Source organism: Microtus ochrogaster, unplaced genomic scaffold (genome assembly GCF_000317375.1).
Source record: "Microtus ochrogaster isolate Prairie Vole_2 unplaced genomic scaffold, MicOch1.0 UNK44, whole genome shotgun sequence".
NCBI classification, from domain to species: domain Eukaryota; kingdom Metazoa; phylum Chordata; class Mammalia; order Rodentia; family Cricetidae; genus Microtus; species Microtus ochrogaster.
Window position 1 is genome coordinate 75,887 of NW_004949142.1, and position 10,813 is coordinate 86,699.

General features: G+C 50.9%; 1 protein-coding gene across 1 annotated transcript in view; it reads left to right on the forward strand.

Annotated features, from left to right (window-relative positions):
- The window catches only part of Ttc25 (tetratricopeptide repeat domain 25), a 39,190-nt gene that overhangs the window by 2,517 nt on the left and 25,860 nt on the right, over positions 1–10,813 (forward strand). Inside the window, exons 2-7 of the mRNA XM_005369015.3 lie at positions 2,850–2,981; positions 3,227–3,377; positions 4,027–4,088; positions 4,353–4,518; positions 6,105–6,329; positions 6,488–6,695. Coding sequence (XP_005369072.1) covers positions 2,850–2,981; positions 3,227–3,377; positions 4,027–4,088; positions 4,353–4,518; positions 6,105–6,329; positions 6,488–6,695 — 944 coding nt within the window. The remainder of the gene's footprint in view (positions 1–2,849; positions 2,982–3,226; positions 3,378–4,026; positions 4,089–4,352; positions 4,519–6,104; positions 6,330–6,487; positions 6,696–10,813) is intronic.

Below are 10,813 nucleotides of genomic sequence, written 5' to 3' on the forward strand. Positions count from 1 at the left end.
CCCTGTCTCGAAAAACCAAAAAAGAAAAAAAAAGAAAAAAAGGAAAAAAAAAAGAAACCCTGTCTTGAAAAACCAAAAATAAGTATATAAATAAATAAAAATTACAATTTCCTTTACCATGTTTTTCGCCCCTGTGGTCTTGGGACTCACACCCTCCCACATGCCAGGCCATCATCGCTCTTCTGCTGAGCAACATGACCAGTTGATACCCTGCATCTAATTTCTTTTTGTTTGTTTTTCAGGTCAGGGTTTCTCTGTGTAGTCCTGGCTATCCTGGAACTTGTTCTGTAGATCAGGCTACCTCAATCTCAGAAATCCACCTGCCTGTGCCTCCAGAGTGCTAGGATTAAAGATGTGCACCACCACACCCAGCTCTACTTATTTCAAATGGTAGAGCAGGAGAGCATAGTGGCACTTGTAATCGCAGTACTCAGGAAACTGGGACAGGAGGGTTTCGAGTTTGGGGTCAGCCTGGGCTACACAATGAATTCAAGACAAGCCTGGGCTAAATAGTAAAGCTGTTTCAAAAGAACCAAGTTAAAACAAAAAAACAAAGAAAAACAACCAACGGTTGGGAGGCAGAGGCAGGTGGATCTCTGTGAATTCAAGGCAAGGCCAGCCTGCTCTACAAATGGAGTTTCAGGGCAGCCAGAGCTGTCACACAGAGAAACCTGGTCTCAAAAAAACCCAGAAAAAAACAAACAAAAACCCTTAAACGGGGACTAGAGAGATGGCCCTGCAGTTAAGAGCACTGGTCGCTCTTCCAGGGGAAAGTTCACATTTGCCTATAACTCTGGTTCCAGGGGATCTCGCATCCTCACACAAACATACGTGCAGACAAAACACCAATACACGTAAAATAAAAATAAATAAATTAAAAAAACAATAACCCTTAAATAAAGTGTCAACCCACTAACCAAACCCAAGACTTCCATAAAGTTGAGCTTCTCAGCTGTTCCCCAGCCTTCTGCCTCTCCCCCAAGTCACACCCTTCAAGAGAAATGATGCCCAGATAGGCAGACTGAGTTCTGGAGCCCTGCCCCCTCCCAGTCCCCTCTTCCCCCAGAGCTATCTGGTTCTGGAGCAGCCTAAACAGAAAGCGAAGATGACCCCAAGGGCAGGTAGCTTTGAGAGAGAAGCCCTCCCATTCTAGGAAAGACCACAGCCGCTTCCTCTTCCTAGAAAAGAAGGAAGGTGTCGGAGAGGGCAGACTCGGCCTGAAGCCCAGGGGATGCCCGTCTGATGCCTGCCTTTCCTAGAACGGGAGGTCTTCCCATGCGTAGTCACCTTCCCTCGGGCCAATGTTCCCTTTCTGTCCTGGCTGCTCCAGGACGAGGACTCAGTCAGAAGGTGACAGGACTTAGCCGGGTGTGATGACACACACTTGTAAGTCTAGCCCCCAAGGAGGCTGAGGCAGGACGATCAGGGGCAGCCCCAGCTACATAAAGAGTCTGAAGCCATCCTGGACAATGGGAGGCCCTGTCTCAAAAAACAAACCAGCTGGGCTGGGAAAATGGCTCAGGGGATAAAGGATCTTTTGACCTGACCAAGCCTGGTGAGCTGAGTTAAAGTCTTGAGCAGACTGTTGCTCTCTGACCTGCTGTTGCATGTGCTCACAAAGGCAAACACTCACAAAATTAATTAAAAAACAGAAAACAAAAAGGTGGCAGGATATGGGGAGTGAGGGAAGTGCCTGTCATACTAGGGATTCCTAGACGGCTTCTGTCTTCCTCATGTTTCCATCTCCCCCCATAGTGATAATTCTCAGTTTGCCACATTAAGAAAGAAAGAAAGAAAGAAAGAAAGAAAGAAAGAAAGAAAGAAAGAAGAAGAAGAAGAAGAAGAAGAAGAAGAAGAAGAAGAAGAAGAAGAAGAAGAAGAAGAAGAAGAAGGCGGCTCAAGCCAGGGGTGATGGCATGCATCTGTAATCCCAGCTACTCGAAAAGACTGAAGAAATAAGAGAAGGGCTGGGTATGGGGACGCATGCCTATAACCCCAGCACCCACAAGGTAGAACCAGGAGGATGACAGAGCATTTGAGCCTAGCCTGGTTCATCTACACAGCAAGATGCAGGCCAGGCAAGGCCACAGTGTAAAACCATCTCTCCCAACCAAACAACAACAGAACAACAAATGGGGGGGGGGGGAGAGAAGACTTTAGGCAAGGGGTTTAACTCAGTATTTGTGAAGTCCTGGGTTCTGTTCCTTGCACACAAAGGCTAGTGGATGGATAACCCAAGTTTCAGATGATCCTGACATCTATTTTTCTGTTTTGTTTTGTTTGGTTTGGTTTTTCAAGATAAGGTTTCTCTGTAGCTTTAGAGCCTGTCTTGGAACTAGCTCTTGTAGACCAGGCTGGCCTCAAACTCACAGAGATCCTCCTGCCTCTGCCTCCTGAGTACTGGGATTAAAGGCGTGCTCCACTGCCACCCCGCCTGAAATCTATTTTATTTGCACTAGATTTTGATAATTATATTGAGAATGGTATGCAACCGACTGAGATTTGCTATTGAGCTTGGTATATACAAACCACTTTGCTGGAATGAGCTAGAAGTAACTGGCAGGCAGTCATAAAGCCTCAGCATAACCAACTCCTACGTCTCAACCAGCGGCTTCCTTAGTAGCTGAGATTCAGCTTTCTCCAAAACCAGCCAACATGCAGCTAGATAGATATTCATGTTCACTGAGCAGAGACTGCGTTGGTCGGCTTGCGACTGATGAGACTCAGGCCGGTGTACTGACCTGAAAGGGTCCCTGCGGAACTGCTGGAGCTGTGGGTTGCCCTCTCTCGGGTCAGGCTGCTGCCTTGCTCTTCCTGGCATTTGCCCATCAGAGCGCTTCTTTTACCAGGCTCTTCACCTTCAAAGCGGAGATAAGAACTGCCTGGTGGCCCGCTCCAAGTGCTACCTGAAGATGGGAGACTTGGAGAAATCCTTGAATGACGCCGAGGCCTCGCTGCAGAGTGACCCAACGTTCTGCAAGGTGACTGCTGGGTGGGAGGACTCAGCCTTGCTTTCTCCATTTCCACTATTACAGCAGACCCCGGGTCCTGGTAGCTGAAGAACCAGCTGGATCGCTTAGTGTCTGGTGCCCTTTTCTCCTCAGTACTTGCTCCCTGCCTCTTTCGTATTCCAACCTTGACCTCCAGTCTGAGACCCTTCCATTCTACCACACAAGCCCTTTAAGCTCTTGTCTCTCCATCTGGAATTGGCTGTCTTTCATTCCAGGGGATTTTACAGAAGGCTGAGACCCTGTACACCATGGGAGACTTTGAATTTGCCTTGGTGTTCTATCATCGGGGCTACAAACTGAGACCTGATCGGGAATTCAAGGTTGGAATTCAGAAAGCCCAGGAAGCCATCAACAACTCAGTGGGAAGTGAGTGAGCGAGGGGCTGCGCCCTAGTCCAGGAAGGTGTGGGGAAGAGGTCTGAGGTGGGGAGCGCAGGCAGCTGCCGCCCCACCGGAAAGTCTCTCACTTGGATGTGGCTGTTGCTGCTGCCACAGATTAAATTCTGTCTGTCCGTGGAGTGACTTTCTAGCCCTGCTAGGAGGGCTGCTCTGAAGTTGTCCTTTCTGGAGTCTGAAGTCATTCCTAGGCTAGAACAGGATCCCGAGTCCAGCTTTTCTGAGGCTGGCTCCGCCCCTATCATAAAAGTACCAACCAGTGCCTTTATCTATCAGCTCCACAGCAGAGGGAAGAAGAAGGAGGTGAGGGAGAGCTCCTCCCTGTGAATGCAGAGCAGAGCGTGGAGGGAGATGACATGTGACTGTGTCTCCCTGAATCCTGCATCCCCCTTTATTTGGAAATTTGGCTGCCGTGGCCTGGGGCCAGTGGGGGCCTGCTAGTGTCTAAGAGAGCGTTTCACCAAATGTCCTGCACCATTTGTGTGTTCGGGTGGCTGGAGCCAGCTCTGCCACAGCCTCTGACACCTCCTTGCCAAAGGCAGCCATTTCCACATTAAAGTATGTGATAGGTCGCGCCTGAGAGGTTTTGGCCCGGCTGAGTCCCCGCCTCTGTCCTGCAGGTCCTTCTTCAATTAAACTGGAGAACAAAGGAGACCTCTCCTTCTTAAGCAAACAAGCTGAGGTAAGGTGCCTGATTCTGAGGTCTCACGTGCTATCCAAACACTACTGCCTAGGAACTTTTCCCTTCTGCCCGGTACGGGCTGCCGTGAGATTCTCCCCCGGCTCCAGAGGTAACGTGGGAACCCAGCTATGCCCAACGGAGCACATTTCACGGTTCTCAGCCCGTACTTGGAGGAGCAGGATGCTGGGGTCTTAGACTCTCAGTCCATACTGCGTACTCTGCGTTTCTTAGTGAGGCGCCACTGGACGTTGCTCCGTTTTCCAGAGTAAGAAAGCCCAACAGAAGCCGCCACCTGTGAAGCAGCTGCTACACAACACCAAGCACGAAACCAAGCGGAAGGGTTCACTCAAGAGCGAGAAGACCGTCCGGCAGCTGCTCGGGGAGCTGTACGTGGACAAGGAGTACCTGGAAAGGCTCCTTCTGGATGAAGGTCTCTGACCCGTTGTGGCTAGCAGGGCTGGGGCAGTGCAAACCCCGGGTGGGTTCTTACGGCACAGCCTGCCGCGGAATGCTCCTGCCACACACTCGTGGCTAGGTTTGATAGTGTTCTCCCCGACTCAAGTCACACAAGACGAGATTAGGCAACACAGACGGCTCACATCTGAACCCAAGAGGTCCAAGTTCAGAGTCACTGCTTCTAAGTACGTGGGATCCTTTGTCGACTTTCCATCACTGTGACAGAACACCTGAGATAATCAGCCTGTAAGAAGGAAAGATATGGGTCTGGCGTGGTGGCCCAGACCTTTAATCTCAGCAGAGACAAAGGCAGAGGCAGGTGGATGTCTGTGAGTTTGTGAGGCCAGCCTGGTCTATGCAGCAAGTTCCAGGACAGTCAGGTATTCAGGTAACCCCACTGTCTTGGGGCCTGAGGCGAGACAGACCATTACAGTGAAGAGCAGCTAGTAGGACAGAGGTGACCCATGACTGGGACTTACTGACAGAGGAGGGGGCAGAGATTCCCAGATCCCCTGCTCAAAGGCAGGCCCCCAACAGCCTAAACTACCTTCCTTTCAATAGGCTCCACCTCCTTAAGGTTCTTCCACCTTGTCCCAGTGGTATGCGGGCTAGGCACCAAGCCTTCACTACACAGGCCGTTGAGGGAGGGACATTCAATATGCAAATACCCACTGCCACATGCGAACAGTGGGTAAAGGAACTTGATGGACGGGTGCTGGGATCTGGCACGTTAGTACTGCTGGTCCTGTAACATCACCGGGTCTCTCCCTCGTTTCATAGATGAGGAACTAGAACTCACTGAATGTCCAAGGTGGCGACAATCAAGTGGTGTCCTCGTCACTAGAACCCCGCCCAGTACACTTTGCTGACAGAGCTCTGAAATATAACACTCCCCACTAACCTGGGGTGGGGGCATCGCGGTGAACTGATAAGCCTGGGGGCAGGGGAGTCACCTTGGAAACAAATGCCTCTCTCCAGAACTGGTTTCCTAAGGCCATCTGCAGGGTTCTCAGCGGGGTTGTTGCACACTGCTTTACTGCTGGCACATCTCCTTGGTAACAAGCCTGAAGGCTTCCTGCTCTCCAGAGGACCTGCTGGGGAGGGCAGGAGTGACCTGAGCAGTGGTCTTGCATCACTGCTGTTGGCTCTAACCTCTGACCACACTGTAGACAGGATGAAAGCATTCCCCTACGGCTCCCAGCAAGCACTGGCTTACTTGGCTCCTGGCTACCTGATAAGGACTGGCATCGTGGGCCAAGTTTTACATTCAGGCTCCCCTTTTTGCTGAGGACACAGCCTGAAAGGAGGGAGCCCCGAGTAAAGGCTTCTCAGAGTTGTCCAGGTGACCCTTCTTGTCCCAAGAATGTGCCTCTGACCTACTTCCTCCTGGCTCAGTTAGACCCTTCCCACCCCACCCACATACTCCCTCTTCCCTCGCAGTTATTACAATAACAGGCAGAGGTCCTCCCAGGCCCTAGAGCAGGGACTCCAATCCTGGAATAGGTGATGCCCTTACATGTGTGATCTCAGTGACGCCCCCTCAAACCCCTTTCCCTGCAGACCTCATCAAAGGCACCATCAAGGGTGGCCTGACCGTGGAGGATCTCATCATGACCGGCATCAACTACCTGGATACCCGTAGCAACTTCTGGAGGCAGCAAAAGCCCATCTACGCCAGGGAGCGAGACCGGAAGCTCATGCAAGAGAAGTGGCTAAGGGACCGGAAACGCAGTCGCTCGCAGACAGCCCACTATATCCTCAAGAGCCTGGAGGACATTGACATGTGTGGGTAGCATTCCCAGGGCAAGGGGAGGAAGTGACGCGATAGCCTGCGCTCTGGCTTCTGCTGACCCACAGATGGAAACTATCTGGGAGGAGAGGGGTCAGCCCATCAGCAGCGAGGAGGCTGCTCTCACCTCCTCGTCACCTCCTTCTCTTCCCAGTGTTGACCAGTGGCAGTGCCGAAGGGAGCCTTCAAAAGGCTGAGAAAGTGCTTAAGAAGGTTCTGGAATGGAACAAAGATGAGGTGCCGAACAAGGATGAACTGGTTGGGAACTTGTACAGCTGCATAGGCAACGCCCAGATTGAACTGGGGCAGATGGTGGCTGCCTTGCAGAGTCACAGAAAGGACCTGGAGATCGCCAAAGAATAGTGAGTGCCCTAGGGTGGCCAAGGTCACTAGGCCTCCCTTTGCCAGGGTTGCCCATAGCTTCGTTCCCATTTTCTGTCCTGCAGGGAAGGCCCGAGGTAGAGTCCAGTGGAAGCAGGGGTTGAGTACTCAAGACTGAAGGCAGAAAGCAAACCTACGCTGGTAGCTTTTTTTTTCCTTCCATACACTGGAGTACAATGACTCAAATTTCCAAGGAGCTCCCAACGGGTCCCTGGCATACCAGATATTTCTAACATTGGGGAACATAACAATGACCAGATAGATATAGGTTTGGATATCTGACAAAAAGTGGCCTAGCTATTGAAATTACAATTGTGATCCTGTTAAAAAGTACACGGGGGGATGCCTGGGCAGGGTGTGTGTTGGTGCATGCAGCATGCTGGCCCTGAGGAAGGCCTGAGGCTGGAGGAAGCTTCAGGATGGAGTGGGAAAGGGGCCAAGAGGAAGTTGGATCAAGTCAAGCAGAATTTCGTGAGCCATGTGGTGCCCCAGAGGATAAGGCCTAGAGTCCAGCAGAGCTGACTGGGCAGTGGGACCTTAGGCAAGGCCTGCGGCGGCTCTGTCTCAGTATTCCCACTCAGTGGAGCGGGCACGGCTGTTCCTGTGCTGGTGTCAGTATTCCCACTCGGTGGAGCGGGCACAGCTGTTCCTGCGCTGGTGTGAAGGAGAAGGTAGACATAAAGTTACAGGCCAAGAACTTGAGACAGGGGAGCTGGGGATGTAGTTCAGCGGTAGAGCAACTGCCTGGCATGTTCAAGGCCTTGGGTTCAGATAGTCCCAGTTGACCTATAGACACACACACACATACACGCACACACTCACAATACCATGCACACACACCACATACATGCACACATACACACACACCACACATACACCACACAGAGATATACCATACACATGTACAGAAACACACATAAGAAGAGCAGGGACCTGAGACTGTACCTACTATTCATCTAACAGTGATACAAGTCTCCCTCAAATAAGCCACTATCAACCTGAAACATCCCGATGGAGCCATCACTTTCGGGACATCCTGGGTTTGTTGTTGTTTTAATTTATTACATTTTATTTATTCATTCATTCATTCATTCATTGTGCGTGTGCATGCGTGCCAGAGGATTTGTGCACTCAGGTGTAGTTGTGGGAAACCGGTTCTCTTCTTCTCCTATATGGGTCAACTCAGGCCATCAGGCAAGCAAGTCCCTTTACCCACTGAGCCACCGCCCCAGGCCTGAGCGTCCTGACTGCGTCAGTTGGGGTCGTTCATGGCTACAGTGTCCACTCACCCTCCCCTCCCCCGGTTCTGAGCTCGGTCTCCTGCCGCCCTGTGTGTTGTTCCGTTTCCCTTCACTGTGAGAAAGCATCTGAGGGAGCTGAAGGGAGTAAGGACTTACTCTGCTCATGGCACCAGAGGGTTCCGTCCACTGAAGACGGGCTTCACTGCTCTTGGGCTGGTGGCAAGGCTGAAACATCAGTGTGGGGAGCCGTGGAAAGCCTCTCCCTCAGTGGCCTGCAGCCAGGGATCAGGGAGAGAAAGGGCCAGGGATAAGAGAGTCAAAGGGACATTCCTGGTGGCCCACTTCAGGTTCCACCTCTCAGTAGCCATCCTGGGAGAACCCATCAGTGGCTTGTTGGTGCTCTCCTGATCTAACCTCTTCTCTACAGCGCCACCAAGTGGGGACCCAGCTCTAATGCATGAGCCTTTTGGGGAAACTTCACGTTCAAAGTGGACACCCCATTTTCACTCAGTGCCTCAGCCCTTAGCCACCACAGCCGGCTGCTCTCCCTGTTTGGGTGTCTCTCTCTCTCTTTTTTTTTTAAAATATTTATTTATTTATTATGTATACAATATTCTGATATTGTGTGTATGCCCGCAGGCCAGAAGAGGGCACCAGACCCCATTACAGATGTTTGTGAGCCACCATGTGGTTGCTGGGAATTGAACTCAGGACCTTTGGAAGAGCAGGCAATGCTCTTAACCTCTGAGCCATCTCTCCAGCCCCGGGTGTCTCTCTTGCCGTTAGCACAGATTTCCAAGCCCTTTGTCTGAGGACTTTCTTCCCTGCTGACCAACACGGAAGTACCCAGCATGCATCATAACAGTACTGTCAACACTCCTAGAGATGGGCTCTTCCAGGGACAACAGGCCATAGCTTTCTGGGGCATAGCCCCTCTGTTGCCTGTAGTGCCTGCCACTCACAGCCTTGTGCACAGTAGCTCCTGCCCCCTCCTCACTTAGCCACACCCTCAGTGCCATCCATTCCTGGGCGATTTCTAGCATGTTTCCGCGGGCTAAGGAAGATCATGCATCTAGAATGGAGCATAGGTGAGATGGACCCAGAGTTGGAGAGAGCTGTGTCGTTGGTTCCTAGCTCTGTCACTTAGAGCTGTGTGGATCTGAGCAGCCCATCACCTGTTTCTTCACCTGTACTGAAGGTCTAATAATACCACCTGACAGAGATCCTGACGGGAAAATAAGGCGTGTGTGTTCTGAGGGTCTTAATCCCAGCACAGGAGGCAAAGGCAGGCGCATCTCTGTGAGCTCAAGGCTGCTCAGGACTAAACAGTCAGACTCTGTCTCTAAAAGAAAAAACAGTGTGTTACCCTGGATGAAACCACCTCCCACATGTCTTCACTTTTCCCCCCACAAGCCCCAGACACGGATGTTTCGCAGACTCCAAGGCATTCCTCTTTGAATGCCCTGTAGCAATCCCACATGTAACCAGTCTCAGTCCCTTAAGTCTCTCCTGTACATCTTGGAATCCCTAAACCTTAGGCAGCCACTCCCTTGAGGAAGCCCAGGAGGCTCCTGAATACCTCCCTCCTGTTCTGGCCACCTGCCCTGGGCTTCCCATGAAAGAACAACCCAGTGCTCACAGGCTGCTCCCCCCACTTCTTGCACTCAGCCTGGCTTTCTGGCCTGAAGCCATAGGAAGGATCCCAGCTTTGACTCTGCTTTTGCCTCCTCAGGAGGGTATCCCTGTCTTCAGAGCTTGCTCTGTCAAGCCACTACCGCTAATTCTTCAACTTTTAAATTAGGGTCTCACTCTAGGAAAGCCCTTGACGTTGAGTAGGGGTAGGGCTGGGAGAAGGGGTGTAGAGAGCCCACCTTGTTCCTCCCTGTCCACTGGTATCCTACCCTATTGGCCTTCTTAGATATTAGACTTTGGGAAGAGAGTCATTCTCTTTTTAATCAGTCCTTGTCGTGTAACAGGAGTGCCAAGTGACTGGGAACACAGCAGTGTTCTTGACAATGTCCGTTCCTTTTTTAGTTTTGTATGTTTTGAGACAGGATTTTACTATGTAGCCCAGGCTGGCCTCCACCTCCTGATCCTCCTACCTCTCTCTCCCAAGAGCTGGGATCACAATTACAAGCACAGACCACTTGGCCTGGCTAACTAGTCCCTGCCTTTTCAGCATCTGTGAATGGGGCCTTACCTGGAAACCCTAGTCTAGGTGAATTCTGTGATGACTCACTGGTTAGCCAATGACTTGTCCAAGAGGCTTCTCAGGACTCCAACCCTCATTTATTACTTGTGTGGATGTAGATTTGATTTACGTGACTTCTTGCTGCCGGTAGTTTGTTGTTATTCTTGTTTTAATTGAGATAGGCTTTCAAGTAGCCCAGGTTAGCTTGAGCTCACTGGGGATGACTGTGAACTCCATAACCTCCTGTCTGTTGGGATCATGCCAGGATTATGTGGTGGCTGGGGATCAAATTCAGGGCCTTGTGTATGTCCCCAGGCCTTGCTATAAGTTTTTGATTGTTTTTTAAACTTTCCATGGTAGGCCTAGGCCTCATGCATTCTAGCCAAGTACTCTAATATTGAGCTACATTTTTTTTTTCGAGACAGGATTTCTCTGTGTAGCTTTGGAGCCTGTACTGACACTTGCTCTGTAGACCAGGCTGGTCTCGAACTCACAGTGATCCTCTGCCTCCTGAGTGCTGGGATTAAAGGTTTGCACCATCACCGCCTGGCACAGTCTTCCTCTTTCTCCTTCTTCTCCTCCTTCTTTTCTTCTTCTTCTTCTTCTTCTTCTTCTTCTTCTTCTTCTTCTTCTTCTTCTTCTTCTTCTTCTTCTTCTTCTTCTTCTT